Source organism: Mauremys mutica, chromosome 1 (genome assembly GCF_020497125.1).
Source record: "Mauremys mutica isolate MM-2020 ecotype Southern chromosome 1, ASM2049712v1, whole genome shotgun sequence".
Classification (NCBI taxonomy): Eukaryota; Metazoa; Chordata; order Testudines; family Geoemydidae; genus Mauremys; species Mauremys mutica.
Window position 1 is genome coordinate 113328005 of NC_059072.1, and position 18693 is coordinate 113346697.

At 42.3% G+C, this 18693-nt stretch overlaps 1 protein-coding gene across 1 annotated transcript in view; it reads left to right on the plus strand.

The window, feature by feature from the left end:
- The window catches only part of CACNA1C (calcium voltage-gated channel subunit alpha1 C), a 636517-nt gene extending 619153 nt beyond the window's left edge, over window positions 1-17364 (plus strand). Inside the window, exons 42-49 of the mRNA XM_044991489.1 lie at window positions 42-176; window positions 1334-1686; window positions 4368-4496; window positions 5040-5149; window positions 6130-6233; window positions 9088-9414; window positions 9703-9835; window positions 10064-17364. Of these exons, the coding sequence (XP_044847424.1) occupies window positions 42-176; window positions 1334-1686; window positions 4368-4496; window positions 5040-5149; window positions 6130-6233; window positions 9088-9414; window positions 9703-9835; window positions 10064-10095 (1323 nt within the window). The 3' untranslated portion in view covers window positions 10096-17364. The remainder of the gene's footprint in view (window positions 1-41; window positions 177-1333; window positions 1687-4367; window positions 4497-5039; window positions 5150-6129; window positions 6234-9087; window positions 9415-9702; window positions 9836-10063) is intronic.
- The last annotated feature ends 1329 nt before the right edge of the window (window positions 17365-18693 follow it).

The following is an 18693-nucleotide window of genomic DNA, read 5'->3' on the forward strand; positions in this document are numbered from 1 at the left end:
CATTACATGGAAGCAGAGTGTTACATGGTACTGTTTTCCAGGCCGGGTTGCGCACATTGCATGACATTGGGCCAGAGATCCGACGGGCGATCTCCGGAGACCTGACAGCTGAAGAGGAGCTAGACAAGGCCATGAAAGAAGCTGTTTCCGCTGCCTCTGAAGATGATATCTTCAGGGTAGGTGCTACTTCTGTAATCCTTCTTTTCCTCTTGAATGAGGCTACGTGCTGAGCCCAATATATTAGACTGAGCAATGATATATGTACATTTCAGTTTCTCTCTCTCAGTTTCCCAGGCTGTATTATAGAGAACAGAAATGGAAAATATAAAGCTATATGTCAAATAGAAGCTATATGTCAAATAGACATATATGTCAAATAGAAGCTATATGTCAAATAGCTAAATCCTGAGGGCCTCATGTAGTTTTCACTCCATTTTTCCTCAGTGGGAGTTTTGCCTGAGTAAAGACTAAATACAGTCCGAGTGAGAATGTCAGGGTTTGACCCACAGAAATTGAAAAAACGAATCAGATCATCACCTCCATGCTCCATCCTATGCATTATTGATCCACTACTTTCTCTAGTGTTTTGTTTAGTCCACTTTTAAGTGGCCCAAGCAATGGGTCTTCCAGCACGTCCCTGGGAGATGGTCGCACCCCCTCATACATCTCACAATGGAGAATTTTTTCTGATCATGCTAAATTTTCTTTTTCTTAGTTACGCCTTTGGGCAACCCTCAACATTCCCTCTCCCTCCTTGGTGCCTCTACCCTTCAAATACTTACAGAAAGTTACTCTCTTTCCCCTTCATTATGGCTTAGACAAGCTCTACATAACAGGCTCTTTAAACCTTTCCTCACTAGTCCCTCCTGCTGGTTAATCATTTTTGTTGCTGTTCTCTGAATTCCTTCTAGTAAGTGGATCTCTTTCTGGTACTGTGGTATGCAGAATTGAACACAATAGCCCAGATTCTCCATCCCAGACTCCACTCAACACAGGAATGGAGGGGAGGTGCAAAGATGGCTCTTCACCACTTGTAGGGCCCTCTGTATTCTGGAGCTGGCTCTTGTCATCTATCAGAGCACTACATTAGAGCTCATTTACAACAGACCCCATCACAGCCCCTCTGACAGAGATGTCCATATTCTAGGATTATTTCCTGGTAGGGAGACATTCTGCTTGTAGCGGGCCATATCACAATACCAAATTGGTCCCCAAATTTTCTTTCTCCAAACATTGCTTTGAGGTGCAGTGACAAACACCAGGCCTGGAGAATTGTCCTCATTTGCACCTATTCTCACTCACCAAGAGAAAATGTTTTCTGTTTTGCTGACAGAGGGCTGGTGGCCTGTTCGGAAACCATGTCAGCTACTACCAAAGTGATGGCAGGAGCTCATTCCCCCAGACATTCACCACACAGCGCCCTTTGCACATCAATAAATCTGGCAACAACCAGGGAGATACAGAGTCCCCATCACACGAGAAGCTAGTGGATTCCACCTTCACTCCCAGCAGCTACTCGTCTTCGGGCTCCAACGCCAACATCAACAATGCCAACAATACAGCCTTGTCCCGCTTCCACAGCCCACCCAGCTACCCAAGTACTGTCAGCACAGTGGAGGGGCATGGCACACCCTTGTCACCCACCATACGAGTGCAGGAGGCCCCCTGGAAACTCACTTCCAAAAGGTAAGCTCCAAAGAAGCAAGAAGCTAATGAAACCAATGTGTATGTACAATTTTTAAAAAATGATTTTGCCTAGTTAAAGTCATGCTCTGACAGTCTAGAGGCGGGACAAGAAACTGTCATGCATGGGATTTGAGGTGAGCTCTCAGGCTCATCACTTGCTGCCTAGACCAGCAATGCTGCAGAAGCATCACACTCAGCCTCTGGGAAGAAGGACTGCACCACTATTGATCAACACCCTCCATCTCCCAGGCTATAAAATTGGTATCTGAAGGGAGCTGCACCCTAGGCTGTAGGGAGGTGTTTTACCTAAGGCAAATTAAATAGAGAAGGAATGGGGAAATGCAATTCATACTTGCAAACACTAGAAGGAAGACTCTAAACCAGTATTTCTCAATCAGCAGGTGACAACTCCCAGGGAGCGCATAAAATGCAATCAGGAGGGATGTGAGGCATTCAAAAATGTATTATAATCTAAAGCAAAGGAAATTTCACTCTCAATCTCTCCATACAGCCTTACCCTTCAAAGTCAGATATTCGCTGTTAACCTGTCAAAACACACACGAATGAATTATATCATAGGCTTATCGCTGTTATCATTCATACATGTTTTACTCGGTTATAATAAATGTAAAGGGGTCATGAATATTTCTGACTTCAAATAAAGGGTTGCCAGCCTGAAAAGGTTGAGAAATAATTGTTCTATAGAAGAGAAGAGAATAACAAGATGAGGATACCAGAGATGTGTGAGTTTGTTTGAATAAAAAATCCAATAGCTTTTCCATTTCCCAGCCTTCCTTTTGGAAACTATAGGAATTTCACAGCTATTTGTTTCCATACTTCTCCTCCTCCTCCTTCTTACTTGTGTTTATGTTACATTCCTGACATAGTCTTCTTTTTCCCCCTTGCTTCCTTGGTGAACTAGGACACATTACTATGAAACATTGGGACGGTAGGTGTTTCCTCTCATGCTGTAATGTTCTCCAGAGTTGCTCCTGTTGAAGTTAATGTCCAAATCCCCATTATTGTTTCACTTAAGCCCTTCCTTTCAGTGCCAGGAAGGTTAAAAGAAGTACAGTAGAGCCTCAGAGTTACGAACACCTCGGGAACAGAGGTTGTTTGTAACTCTGAAAAGTCCGTAACTCTGAACAAAACGTTATGGTTGTTCTTTAAAAGTTTACAACTGAACATTGACTTAATACAGCTTTGAACCTTTACTATGCAGAAGAAGAATGCTGCTTTCCCTTTATTTTTTTAGTAATTTACATTTAACATAGAACTGTACCGTGTTTGTTTTGTGTGTGTGTGTCTCTACTGCTACCTGATTATGTTTTCATTCTAAATGAGGTGTATGGTTGACTGGTCAGTTTGTAACTCTGATGTTCATAATTCTGAGGTTCTACTGTATAATAGTAGTATGGTATCTTCAGGAGACATTCACCAACTAGGTTCCTCTAGCCATAATGCAGACAATTGTATGAACTCTGGTAGCTGGATTACCTGGTGGACTTGCGTGGAATTTTCACCTCAATCTCCACATGATCTCAGACCTGACCCCCGTCATTCTCTGATCATTGCAGAGTGAAGTCTGTTTTATCCTGTTCTTACCAAAATAGTGTAGTGGCTAGAGCTTTGCCATGTGGGCTGATGAGGGAATGACACTGTTATACAGGACCTTTTCTTTATGCATACAGCTATGATTGCCAGTCATCCCCTGTCTGATCACTCAGACACTCTTCCTTGGATTTTTTTTTCAACTGACCCAAGCACCATACGTATACCCATTTCCCTCCACTCCACCACGTGGAGTGAACCAATGACCAAACAACTGTGTTTCTTCACTTCTCCTCCTAGTCCCACATGGTGCTTCTCTGCCACACTGCTCCCTGCTGACAGCACAGGTAACAGAGTGAAAGGTTCAGATTTCTGAAGCTCTCCATGCTGGCATTTCAGAGATCCAGGTTCTGTTCAGCTGCTTGCACAATCAAACTGCACCCTAATACCAGGAAGCCCAGCACAGGAAATGGAGGGAGGAGGAGGTAGAGATGGAATTCAAGGTGCTCCACCCACAGAATTTGAATAGCACCCATTGAACTCAATTGAAATTACTCATATTCTATGATTGCAAAATAAGGATCAAGGATGGGAAAGACAAGGGGAGAGAGAGAAGATGAAAGAGAGCTGAGGGAGAGAAATGGCACAGAGAGTGTAAGACAGGAAAAAGAGACCATAAGCATCACAGCTGAGAGGGGTGGTATAATGTCAAGGAGGCACCCCTTTGAAATTCCTTACCGGCACTTTGTGACAGCCATAGAAGAAAATCCACCCCGCTCTCCCTCAGGGAATCCATCTCAGGTTTTGTACTGAGCCCCAGGTGACAGGACTTTAGGAATTTAGTCAGTGCCCTGAATGCTCATGCAGTGCAGGTGTGATCAATTACATTCATAGTATGTACATCACTACTGACTCTTGATGCTTTGATTAAGACAAAACTAAGAGGGGACAAAACAAAGGGTCACTTGTATTTATGAACTGTGCTTTTGTCTTTGATCATTGATTTTTGTGTGATGGCTTGGCACTGGCCATAACAATAAACGCAGACAGATGAAGCCCTGTCACGTTTGTCTCAATAGCAGCTTTTCTTTACCATCTCCAAATTTTGACTTGCCTTTTTTGCTCATTAGCTCCAATTCCAGAGACAGCCAGCTGGCAATCGTTTGCCAAGAGGAAGTGTCTCAGGATGAGACTTACGATGAGAATTTGAATGAAGACGTAGAGTACTGTAGCGAACCAAGCCTGATCTCCACTGAAATGTGAGCTTTGCAATAGACTGGTTTGGGGTTTTCTGGTTGGGGGGCTGTGTGATATCTTTCTTTAAAGACCCTTCATCAGTTCAGCCTAGGGAATGGAACTAAGGGAAGGCTAGTAAGAAGAAACATGTTTGAGGATGGAACACTGCGCCAATCCAGATATCAAAAGATGAAAAAATGTGCTTAAGCCCAGGCAAATAGTATTGGGAAAGGAATTTTTTCTATGACTTTTTGAAGTCCCTTTCCTCCCAGTGGTACTGCTGGCAGGGCTACCTCCAGGCCCCTTCACCATCCATTTCTAATGTCTAACGTTCACCGATTTCATCACCAGAGCATTCTCTGTCCCACAGTCTTGGATGCTGTCTCTGGAGCATTTAGATCTAGCAAACTAACAAGCTAGCTACATCCCTTCTTCGTGAATAGAGTGTTCTTCCTCTTCCTCATCTCTTTTCAAATAGTGCAGCCTTTCCCTAGTAGAAGGGATGTCCCATCCAGGATGATACCCTGTTCAAGTGATGGTTCCAAACTCTCTGTTTTTCATTCCAGGCTCTCATACCAAGATGATGAAAACAGACAACTGACTCCACCTGAAAACAACAAAGGGGAGGGCTCCAGGCAGTCTCCAAAGAGGGGGTTTCTTCGCTCCTCGTCACTGGGTAATATTCCAGCAGGATGTACAAGCTGTGCTTTCTAATGCCTTGACTGATTTCTCACATCTTGCTGGAGAATCCTGTCATGTGTGGCCTCAGGTTTTGATGTGCACTTTGCTTCCCAGGAAGAACATGAGACACGGAGTGCAGGATAATATCTTGACAATGCACGTCTTACCAGCAGGCCTCTCCATTGCTTACACACTGCTCAGTCAGTGTATAAATCTGTGGTTTTCAGGATGGCATGCATCTATGCGAACTGGTTGGTTAAGTCTGCATGTGAACTAGGGGAACTTATCAGAGTTTTGTGGGCCCAAAAGAACCTCCCCATAGAGCCAGCCGATGGAGTGAATTAGTATGTGATAGTCTTTTCTTTAAATATTGAACAGGGAGAAAGAAAATGTTCTTCTTTCTTCTCTTGCAAAAGAAAAATGATGAATTTTAGTACAAGCAAATACACCAAGAATCTGATCCCTGCTTTAATTGTAACTGAATTTTTTCAAGTGTTAGGATTTGCAGACTAAAGTCAAGTGCAGTCCTTTGACCATGCAGTTTCACAGAAGTACTAGCCCCCTCACATCAGTGAATCCTTACATTGTTGTAACATGGTTCATTTCCTCATCTAACACCATTACAACTCATTTTGCCACACTGTTCAGAAATCTTCTAGCATACCTAGGAGGATCATCAGTAGCACAGTTTCTACTAGCACTATTGTTAAAAAAAAAATCCCTGTCCAGAATATGTGCAAGTTTTCAGCTGTCTTGGAGCACAGCTGTTGGTCAGACTTTATGATGCTTGACAAACTTTTTCAAATACAGTTGCTCTAGCAAGGTGCAAGGTATCAAGGTAAAGTGGACAAGGGCCTATAATGGGGATTTTTCCTCTACACCTCCAGAGGTATTACACTGATACCAAGCTCAAGTCAGAGAGTCTCTGTAATATGATGTGAATGATGATCACATTCTGTGCCATTGGCATTGCAGGTCGAAGAGCATCTTTTCACTTGGAGTGTCTGAAGAGACAGAAGAACCAAGGTGTAGATGTCTCACAGAAGACAGTTCTGCCATTGCATCTAGTACACCATCAGGTAAGATTTAATTACTAAGCAGTGGCCAATCAACCCAGCTGAACATTTAACATTTGCAGTGCTTACCAATGGCACCACTTGCCAACCTTTCTGAAACCATTTAGGACTGTTTTGTGCCAATATCAAAGATGCTGTTGTTAGAAATTGTTTTTGTGCTCCTGTCAGCTCCTGGTTTCAGGATTTTCATAACTCCCAGAACAAAGCTGCAGGAACATGCTCTCCAAAGTTGGCAACATCAATCAGTACCTGACATACATGAAGGGGGAAAAACAAAAACCTAGCTCATGGTACAAATAGTTAGCCAAATCCATCCCTACTGTAACTCCATTGACTTTGATGGAGCTATTAATGTGAGTAAATGGAGAGGGACCACCTCCACTTTAGTACAAAAATAATCAGTTACGCTAATCATTTTAAAAAAGTAAACTTGATTACATGTAACTAGTCCATTTCTTAAAAATCCTGACAGAAACATACATCAACTTAGTGCTTTCTATTTGGACATATCTAGATGATTAGTCAGCTGTCAAGTCAGAAGTGAACACCTGTCCTTTGTTTGATGCTAAACTGTCTTTCCCTGTCTGACACTATAATACAAAAACTATTGCAGAAACAGTTTTCATATGGCACTGTCAGCCTTGGGACAGTTGATGTTCCCATTGGTTGACTGCACATTTCTGGGATGCTCTTATTATCTGTAGAGTAGTATTAGTATATGTGATTCTTAAAAAGCACATAAGAGGGTATGGTCCCTGCTTCAAGAAGCTTTCAGTCTGATTCACTCAATCCAGTACACAGGTCAACAATTCAATGCAAGAAGGCCTTGTGGAAGACTGTATTGGGGAAGCATGTCCTTCATTTCTTTGACTATCAGGAACTCATGGTGCTGCAACAGAAAAACCATCCAGTACTCCACCCCATTAACATTCCCTCTAGTGTAAAAGATGTTAATGCTACAAGAAAGCTCCACTATCAGAATATAGTCTTCTGGGTTTGGTAATATTGATTGCTGCTTCCTTTCAGTGGGTGACATTAAAGATTTGCACTGTCCATTGTAAACAATCTGTTAATTTCCCTTTAGATACTAAACACTGTAGGGTGTCTCCTCATTGTGAATACTTAAAGAGTTATTCATAGGAAAGGCTCACACATATTGATTTATGAAGGATATACACATATATAACTTGCTGTGGTCCTTCAAACACTCCTGGAACATTGTCAGTATTGTACTGGTTGGAAACACAGCTTGTATTATATTTCTACAACAGGCTGAAGAATCAGTTCAGTTGTGCTTCTAACCAATTTAGGACCCATCCTGCAGCCTGTTCAATTTAATGGAGCTGCTTATGAGAGCAGAGACTGCAGCATCAGGCCTTTAGGGGGAGATATTCAAAAGGCCCAAAGGCCAGTTAGGTGCTCATTTTATACTGAGAATTAATAGGAGCTGGGCAATTAGCTGCCTTTTGTGCCTTTAAAAATCTTCCCCTTTATGAAAAATGTTTGGGTAACTGACCCATGGCACTAATAGAAGACTCTTCTGTTATCCCATTTCTTTGTCTGAAATCATCAGCATAGCATATTTAGAAACCATTCCTGTTTGTGTTGAAGTCAGCTGCCATTGATTTCAATGGGAGGAGGGCTGGAAAGTTAATGAAGGAACTTTCTGCTTACAGATGGAACAAAATCACACCTTTTTATTTTCTGTGGGTTGGCTTCTGATTCCCTTGCTCACACTGAGTAGTACCTTACTCTGTGAGTTGTCCTATTGACTTGTGGAATAAGGTACCATTCCAGGTGAGTAAAAGTATCAGACTCTGGCCCTATGGAAAGAGGGATTTCTTTGAATCACTTATTTAGTTAAAAAGTACTACATGACTCATGAATTTAATTCTTTTGAGGGACTGGTTGGCTCAGGGGATTAGTAATGGATATTGATCTTTTCGCTAATAGATCACTACATAAAATCCAAAGCAGGTTGGTTTTAACTGAAAGTTATTACCAACTAAGGCTGTGTCTACACTAGCACTTATGTCAGCAAAACTTTTGCTGCTCAGAAGTGTGAAAAAACACACCTCACCCCACCCCGAGCAACATAAGTTTTGTCGGCATAAGCACTCATGTGCACAGTGCTATGCCAATGGGAGACACTCTCCTAACAACATAGCTACCGCTGTTGAGCTGGTTTTATTATGGGAGAGCTCTCTCCCATTGGCATAATGCAGTCACACGAGTGCTCTTAAACCGGCACGGCTGTATCGGTACAGCTGTGCCGCTGTAAGCTTGTAAGTGTGGACATGGCCTTAGTGTCGCTGGAGACCTAAATGAAATGAGTTGATTATCTCAGTCCAGTTTCTAGAGTAAATATCACCAAAACACATCCCCACAATTAACAATACATGATGGTGGTGGTGGGATCAGAAGAGGAGTCAAAGATTAAAAGGATGTGGAAAATGAACTACCATGTCACCTACTGCGTCAGAAGTGGTGGTGTCTCCGGTACAGGAATGAAGGCACTCTGGCAGGGTTATGGGGGGGGGGGAGTTTGCACTGCTGCTAGCTATGCTGTACCTGTTCCATGGACAGAGGATGTCAGTCTCTAGAGCTTTTGCCCTGGCACATTTCACCAGAACAAAATAAGCCATTTTTAATGGAATCTTTGTAATATTTACAAAATGGATCAGCAGAAAACAGAACAGTGTTTTATTACCCACATCTGTGTTTCACAGAGGTCAATCCCTCTACGTTCCCAATTAGCATAAACCCATTCAAGCCATCCTTGTAGTCTTTCCTCACTGCCTAGTCATTCGTGCTTCTAAGAGCTGGCTAGTACGGCATTCTTTCTCTCTCTCTGAAGGCACTAGCAGTGGCAGGGCTGAGTCCCTTGCTCCAGAGAAGCCATTCCCCAACAACGTTCTCCCCCCGGCTGTGTGCCACACCCCCTGCCGTGCCCTGTAGCCGTGGCTGGCCACAGAAGACCATCCCGACTTTACGGCTTGATGGAGTGGAGTCCAGTGAGAAACTCAACAGTAGCTTCCCATCAATACACTGCAGCTCCTGGTACTCTGACAGCACCAGCTGCAGCAGCCCTCGGAGAGCCAGGCCTGTCTCCCTCACTGTCCCCAGCCAGACTGGAGGGAGCAGCAGGCAGTTCCATGGCAGTGCTGGCAGCCTTGTCGAAGCGGTAAGTCACAGCGACATGGGAGTGACTGCAGCAGCAACTAGAAATGAGTCATCTTTAGGACTGCTGTAAGAGGACAGGTAGTAGCAGTGCAGACAGCTGTACTGGGCTTTGGTAGCCATTTCCAATCAGTGCTCGGTGACGTGAGTAGGAGGAGAGAGAGGTTTGCCTGGGAAAAGGGAATGGCCAGACAGGAGCTGGGATGGTGGATGGAAGGGTGATGGGACTGATGATGCTAGTGCTAATTTTTATCTCTGTGTTCTGTCTCTGGTTTCCCACTTGCTTTTGAAGGTCTTGATTTCAGAAGGACTGATGCAGTTTGCGCAAGATCCAAAGTTCATTGAGGTCACAACCCAAGAGCTAGCAGATGCCTGTGACATGACAATAGAAGAGATGGAAAATGCAGCAGACAACATACTCAATGGTAACAGCAAGCAAAGCCCCAATGGCAACCTCTTGCCTTTTGTTAACTGCAGGGACGCAGGGCAGGACAGTGCAGGAGAGGAAGAGGAAGAGGTGCAGAACCCGGATTGTAGAAAAAGTCAGGAGGAGCTCCAGGACAGCAGGATTTATGTCAGCAGCCTGTAGTTGCCAGGGCTGAAGCGATGCTGGTTTTTTATTTGTTTCAGTGTTCCTAATGGGTTTGTTTCAGAAGTGCCTCACTGTTCTCGTGACCTGGAGTAACCGGAACAGCGTTCTTCATTCATTTCTGTTGGGACGAGTCGCAGAGTTGGGTGGTGTAAGAGAGCTTTTCAGGAGCGAATACAACCCCAGCATGTGTCCATGAGGAGGAGGAAGAGGTGGAGGAGGAGAGCCAGCTCCCGCTTGTTCTCAGTCGCTGCACAAGGAACGATGGCTGCTTCCTGAATGCAAAGGAGAACCTCAGCTTCCTGTGGATGGCCCTAGCCAAAAGGACCCTGCATCAAACGGGTGTCTTTCAACTTTGCTTGTAAAAATCATTTTGCACATATTCTGTATGAGCCTCACCGTCTCCATAAAGCCAAGGCCCTTTTGATTTGGAATAGAATGATGGACTTCTTCTCCTGTGGATTCCAGCACCTTGTTGGGGAGGAGGAAGCAGAAGAAGCCTTAGGGGACATGAGAGGCAAATGGCAACACTGCAGGAAGGCTTGTTGACAGAAAATGCAGAGACTCCCAGGCAGTGGTCTCTGCCAACCAATCAGAGCTCAGGCAGTCACTTCTGCCAACCAATCAGAGCTCAGGTAGCCATGTCTGCCAATCAATCAGAGCTCAGACAGCCAGCTGTGCCAACCAGTCAGAGGGCAGGTAGCAGGTTCTGTCAAGCAGAGCTGAGGCAACCTGCCCTTTTATAAGTGAGGTGGTGATGGGCTTATGTAGATCTCTCCTTGTTTTTGCAGTTTGATATTTTCTTGAAAGCATGTTCCAATTTTTATTTTGAATATTTTTGTTTTGTTTTGGAGGGAGAGGGGAGAAAGGCGTGTTTACAAAGTTTTGTAACCACCTACCCTTTTTGTTTTGTTATGTCTTCACCTTTGCAAATGTTAAATTGGTTTGGTTACATTGTATTATTTAAACTATTTTTTCTCCATTGAAATTCGGTAGAAGCTATAATGATAGAAGAGTTTTATCAACCATTATGTACACCAAGAATTTGTAATTTAATTTGATAGTAATTGAAATCTCCTTTTTTTTGTTGTTGTTTTATAATTTAAAGATAGTAGGCAATGCACTTGATATAGTCTTGCACATTTGAGTGATTGACTTGGATTCTTTTTAGTGCTAGGTATTTTTGTGAGTGTGTGTGTGAGCGGCACTGAGTGAGGGGGTGTGTGTATGTGTGTATAAGTGCAGACAGTTCTCCACTTCCTGGTTTTACCTTCAGGAGATCTGTATCTGGGGCCATTTGAATGCAAAAACAAACCACTGTCTCTGCTTTTGAAAGGGGAATCAGTAACTCTTTGCATTTTCTGTTCCACAAGATATGCAAAAACAATGCAATAATATTAATTTTAAAATACAATTGTGAGTTGTGTTGGCATTAAAACTGTATAGAAACAAAATTAAGGGGAAAAACAAACAAAAGTGAGAAGGAGTTATGCTTCAATATATTCCGTGTGATGTTTTATTGCATTGATAATGTTTCTGTTGAAGAAACCGTAATACTTGAATTCAGGTCAGTTTCAGTATTTTTCAAATATTTTTTTAAAATGAATTGCAATTGTGCCAAGCGAATATAATGAACTGAATTAAGTTTGTTTTAAAAGATCACTTCTTGTATATTTTGCTGCATGTAAAGTAAATCATTTCGTATTTGGAGTGTGCCAAGCTTTACCTTTGAACTTTTAAGTGCTTTTCTACGTGTGGTTGGGGAAATGGGTACTAAATATTTTTTTTCATTTTTTAATTTGTACAATGAACAAAGTGTACCTAGTGTAAGTAACTAGTCTGCAATCCACTGACAGGTTGAACGTTACTGATTTTGCATATCTTGTGTTCACTTTCCTTTTTCCTCACTCCCTTAAACATGCACAATTAATTTCTGAGTAGAGTATCTTGCTTCCTGAAACCAGGACATTTTATCCAGTCTTCATCCTCTTCCCTGTGCTCAGATTCTCTCAGTATTTCTTCTCACTAGGGTGGCTAAATCCATATGCCAAGCTGATCTGGTAAGATTTCTAGGAACTCAGCTGGCACCAGCAACTCTGGGGGGATGGGATTGTAATATGTAATGTCATATTTCTTTCACTGAATCTCTAACTCTTGCTCATCAGTAATAGAGTTTTCTGGGTACATGACAGGCAAATGCAAGAGGCAGAGTCATTATCTAGGGAAAATAATCTAGCTCTGCCCTTGACTGATATTCCAGTGTAAGTGAGGTGAAGAGTTCCGAGTTGTTACTCAAGAGAATTGCTCTGGTACTGCTCTCAGCTGGAGACACTGAGGGTTAGTGACATGAGCCCATATTTTGCACTCCAATGTGCAATCTCATCATTCTCCTCATACCTGAGTTTATGGGCCAGGTTCTGGGCCTCAGTCATACCACTTTAAATCTGGCATAACTCCACTGAAGTCAATGGCACTATGTCTCCCATCCATCTCAATCTTGTTATGGAATCTGAACTTCCTCTTGTTCCTCCTCCGCCTGGCACTTGTCTCTTACTAGTGACAAACCAGAAGAGAAATATGTAGATCTTATGCAACTTGCTGGGTTTTCCTTGGAAATGGATTCTTCATTTGAAACCACTTGAAACTGCATCATTTGGAATCTTGGCTGTCTCTGTCTAAAACTCTCACAAGTTTTGCTCCATTTTCCAGATGGATCCCAGAGTTGCAGATCAGTACTGAATAAAGAAGAATGATCTGGCTCAGGAAAATCAGAACCAGACTTTCATCCAAAACTTGAGCTTATTCTGAGATCTGAAAATTTTTAGTTTATGTATATTGTTTATATTTTCATGCACCTCTGGACTTTCCTGGTTTTGAATGGGGCCTAAAGGAGAAATAACAAAGGGGTATTTTGGGTGGTATTGTATTTATTCCCAGTGGTATTATCAAGTGGCCAGCAGCACTTCAATATGTCCTGGATATCTTACAAGGAAAAGCCTCTTCTCAAGAGATTTTTATTGAACCAAAGAAGCTTGCATCAGTTTAGCTACACATGGCGGGGGGGAGGTGTCAATGTCTTGAAATCCAAGACTTACCTAGGCAAAATTATGCATAGATATCAATCAGCCCAGTGCTGAGCATTGTTACTTGTTCTTTACTGAGACAAACTCTCCTGGACTTTTTCCTATGACGAGGGTGACCAGACAGCAAGTGTGAAAAATCAGGACGGGGTGGGGAGGTAATAGGAGCCTATACAAGAAAAAGATCCACAAATCAGGACTGTCCCTATAAAATCAGGACATCTGGTCACCCTAACTAGACTTGCATATGGATTCAGGATTTTATTTTTGGATACTTATCTGATCCAAATCAAACCTCCAAACCTTTTGAAGGTTCTCCATTTTTAGGTTCTCCACCTCCTATGTACTGGACCTCCATGATGCATAGGTCCAGTGCTATTGAAAATGAAATAGTCCCACTCCTAATCACCTATTTCTGAGAGAGAGTCAGGTGGCAGAGTCTCCCTAACTCATTCTCTTTTACTGAATAGTTCATTTGGATGCATTTAGTGGTCACATTTGTTGGTGCTCATCATCTCTGAAAAACAAGCTACTAATCTGTAGTAGTCTTTATTGAAGTCAGTGGGAGCTCTGGATGCTCAGCAGGTGCTCATTTCCTCTTAGGATTTGGCCTCAGGCTAGAAGATGAAGCTTACATCATCTACATCCTTCTGTGAAAACTGCTATTCCCTCAGTGATCACCCCCTGCAGAGGGCTGGAGAAACTGAACAGTCCTCTACCTCCTACTGATTTAAATCCTTGTGCAGAGAGGACAATGCAGATGAAGATGGTATTTATAATTGGGGAGTGGTACAAAAGTCAGAACTTGCTGATGCCAGCTGTGCTAATTTCACTCTCTTTGGAAGATGGCAATTCATTTAGGTGCTTTCTGACATACAGATTGCAATAGGCCTGAGCAAAGAGCTACTGCCTCCTTCAAGTGGGGCAGGGTCTGGGCCATGGTGGGGAGGAGAGGGCAGGTTTAGTTCCCTGGAGTGTCTTTCCTTTCCCTGTGTATTGGAGCAAGTGTCAGGTACAATCACTGCACTGTGGATGGAAACATTGAAGAAGTGAATGATTGAGGAGTTTTGTGTAAGGAAAAAGAAAGGAGGAAATAGTCTTATCTTCATCATTTGAGTGTGGTTGATCTGCAGCTTGCTAAAAGTACACTGCAGACTAAAGACATTTCTTACAAAACAACAAACCTGCTCTCTTATCACCCCTGGTTATTACTCCAGGCAGCACCAGGCCAGTCACACTGGATGCATTTCTTTTTTCTTCCTTATTCTGTGTGGCTGCCATAATGGAAAAAGTGGGATTGATGATTCAGAGCTGGAGTTTCCTTATCCACAGACCTTTTCTGCATCATCTGCCTCTTCAGCTGGACATATGAATGATGATGATGATGTAGATGCTGCTGCTACTGTGAGGGGTTCAACCTTCAACCCAGTCTGGAGGGACAGCTGAAGGAGCGCCATGTACAGAATCACATCTATTTCTGCTTTGTTTTCTGACTCAAAACCCTGCCCCTTCGATGTCTACGACAACAACAAAAGGGCAAATGCATTTTTTTACATTTCTTGATAATTTTCAAAGCAATGTATCATTGCTTTCTTTAGACTGATGCCAATATAACAGTTGTATGGGTCTCAGCCAGGCTCCTGTGTCTTTTCTGACTGCTAGTTTCAGATTGCTGTGTGAAATGTATGCATGTTTGCACACAGACACAATCCCACAAGGTGACAGACTCACAAGCCAGTCAGGTTGCTAACATGCTTTTTACATGCAGTTGGAGGCCTCTTGCTTCTTACATACATATGAAAAAACTAATCAGCAAACCAGAGAATATTCTTTAATGAAGCAGCCACATTTGGATAGAACTGAATAATAATATATATCCACAATACAGCCTTGACTGTCCAAGTGTCATGTGGAACAATGAGTAAGACGTTTGGAAATCGAGGGATTTTAAAGTAATGAACATCTATCAAGGGACCTGAATTTACGTAAGATAGTTGTGAGTTTTGATAGGTTCAGATAATCAAGATTGTAGTGCATATAAAGAAAATCATAATTCCAGTCAAAAGACCTAAATTACATCTCACTAATGCCAGTGTAAACCAAGTATAATTCATTTGAAGCTAATGAGGTAATATTGGTATCACACCGGTGTGAAATCAGAATCAGGCCCAGAAAAATTATTTTTTCTTCCCTGAAGGAGCCTGACTATAAATTTTGCATAAACCAGAGCTGTCTATGTTTTTCATTTTTATTTTAATATCTGATTTTAGTTGGCTTTGTAAGATTAATTTAAAATGGGAATTAATGTATAAGCCCCATGATCAAAACAGTTCTTATCAGAAGTCCAGTCCCAAGAAAGTCCCTCTGCTGCTGCTTTGTTTCTGAGGATCTTACAGTAAGAGCTGTATGGCTTCCCTGCTTCAGTGGGCCTGACATGGGGGCAGGTGAGAATGGCTGCACAGCAATGAAATGTGTGGTGCAGCACTAAAAACAGATGGGTCTCTAACTTAACTACAAAAGGTCTGTGGTATCACACTAGGATGAAAGTCTCTCCTGATACTAAATTCAGTGTCCTGTTCAAAGCCCCTATTCTCCCCACCTTGTAGAGACTTTGCTTAAGATGAGCATAAAGAGCAGCTCCTCTTTAGAAGTGAACAGTCCTGTCTAAAGGGCTACCCAAAAAGCGCATCTTCAATAAGCAAACTGCTGTAGGCATTTATCTACTTCAGCATTACGAATGACTTCACAGGAGGCAAAAATCAATAGCCCACAATCTCACACTGTTGCTTCTTTGTTCCATCTCACTCAGACAACCTGCTTTCACTGAAGTCCATCACATTCTCCAGCCATTGCTTTCACTTGGTCCAGGAGCAAACTGGCTGGGTCATAAGCCAAATGCTATGCCACAAACGCAGACCAGGGCAGACATGCCTCCTTCCTAGAACAGATCCTCGCCCAACCTTCAAACAAACCTCCTTCCTATGCAGTAACCTTCCCAACCATCTTCCCCTACTTAGTACAGAGCCCTCTCACCACTAGTCTTCTCAGCTATATGATAAATGTCCTGAGTTGTCCAACCAGGCAAAATGTAATCTATTTCCCAGAGAGAATCCGGGGCCAGTTTGCTCCTGGCTCAGTCAGTCAGACTAGTATTCAATACTCCTTAAAACCTCTCAATGCCATGACTGCTTGTGGACGTGACAGATGCAGGGGAGTCCAGTCCAGCTATGATAATTTGAACGGGGGATGATCTCAAATAACTAAAAGTGAGATTTTGAATATCACGTTACAAACTGCTGCATCACCCAAGAGAGATACTTTTAAAACTGCCTTAACAAAATGAATTCAAAATGAGGGGGTCTCCCTCCAAACAAGTGACACATGGCAACCAGGGAAAAGCCATTTGGGGGGTGAAACCTGGCTGGAAGTGGCTGGAATCCAGCTTAATTCCAGAGGTGAAAACATAGTTTGGGGCCTGATCCTGTAGTACTTACTCAGGATAAATTCCCCTTGACTTCATTGATTAAAGACTGCAAGATCAGGACTTTACAAGGCAGAGGTGGGTATTTTCTTGCCTGCATCTGATTAATTTGGGGACTGATCCTGTAAGGTGCTAAGCACATGTATTTCCCATTGGCTTCTGCGGAAGATTTGGTTGCTCAGCATCTCTCAGGCTCAGCACTTAAACATCATTACCTGCTCGGACCATCAGCTATAAATGTTGATAAATGTAAGTGTTTTGCCTTCATTTTAATTGCCCAATGCTGTTAAATGAACTGTCCTAGGTATACGCCACCCCAGATGTAAATCTCCTCTCCCACACTTCTCTCCACCCCAGAGGTCCCTATCATCATCACTGAAGTCCTTCCCAGTACTAGTTCTTTACCACATCCCACAATTTTATACCCAGGTTTCATGAAACCACAGAAATGCTTTTGTAAATAATGCTGTACAGTTTGTAACTGTAAGTGTACGCCTGTCATCGGTGCCAGAGTCCGGCTTGCCCTCTCGCACGTTTTAAAAAATCAACGACAAAAAGTTAGAGCGAATGGCCCACAAGTGAGCGATAGGGTCATCTCTGTGTGGGACAAATGTATATTCCTGTAAGATTGCATTTTTATCTAAGGAATGATGTTATTTTAAAAATTGCTAATAAATTTCTAAACAATGCCTAGATTGGTTTAGTATCTGTAAATTTTATCATAACTACTTTTACACACCCATCCCCTTCTCTCAACAGTGTCTAAAAACAAGCCAAGTGCCTGCAAACCCTTATTCACTTGAATAGTCACATTGAAGTTAATGGGATTACTCATGTGATTTAAGAGTTCGCAGAATTGGGTCCTTGGTACTGACAAGACTATCCTGATAAATATCACCCTAGAAAATTCAGTTACATTTTATAGTAAAATGACCCTAATTACATTGTAGTTACTCTGTAATGTCTGACTATAAAGTGTAACCCATGTAGTTAACCTTCTGGCTATAGGATTTTGTGCTACATATATATCAAAATTTATAATTTCAGCATAATTACAATTAAATGAATACCTTAAGCATGAAACTAACAGGGTATTAATAACTAATTAAGTCACCTATTTAGCTTACTGATTATATGAATTTGTGACATAACTATCCTGCAATTTTTTTTTAAATAATTCCAGTGGAACAACAAACACAGTATAATAAACCATAGGTAATTACAGGCACTGTATTGCAAAGTGATTCAGGTATCAGAGGGGTAGCCGTGTTAGTCTGGATCTGTAGAAGCAGCAAAGAATCCTGTGGCACCTTATAGACTAACAGACGTTTTGCAGCATGAGCTTTCGTGGGTGAATACCCACTTCTTCGGATGCAAGTTTGCACAAGTCTATAAGGTGCCACAGGATTCTTTGCTGCTTCTAAAGTGATTCAGAAAATTCTTCTCCAAAACAAATCAATGATTCTTCATCAGCTGTTTGTAAATAACCTCTGATATTGGTAACCAAATGTTGCAATTGGGGGCGGGGGTCTTCCAAAGCAGACCATAATCACTGGAACCTTTCATTGCAGCATGAGGCTATGAGGAGGAGGAACAGACACAAGCCAAACTCACCACTGGCATAAGCTGATCTAATGTCATTGAAACAGAGTGGCATTTTCTTATCCAAGGACTACATTTGGCCTTCAGTTAGAAACTTTCACCACAAAACCATGAGACACTGGCTTGGTCTCAAATTCCATTACAACCCAAACATTCAGCTCAGATTTGTTGAAAAGTTTACTTATCTGCGACCCATTTTAGGATCGGGTGAGCCAGGTGATGGTTTTGTGTTGAAACCAGGTGGAATGTGTGGTTTCGATGCAAAATCAGATGAAACTCCAAGGTTGAGAATGTATTTGAATTTCAGGTTGAGGATGTGTTCAGACTGAAAATCAGAGTGAAACCTGTGGCGGTGGGAGGAACTCCATGTACATCAGCTAAAAGGTTTGCACAAGCCCTTGTGAACCAAAAGTACTGAAAGTTACTCCCTACCATAGGGAGATATAGTACTATACACTTTCGTAACACCTTCCACTTGAGGACCTCAAACTACTTTAATCCAATGTTTATGAATTGAAATTCACATCATCT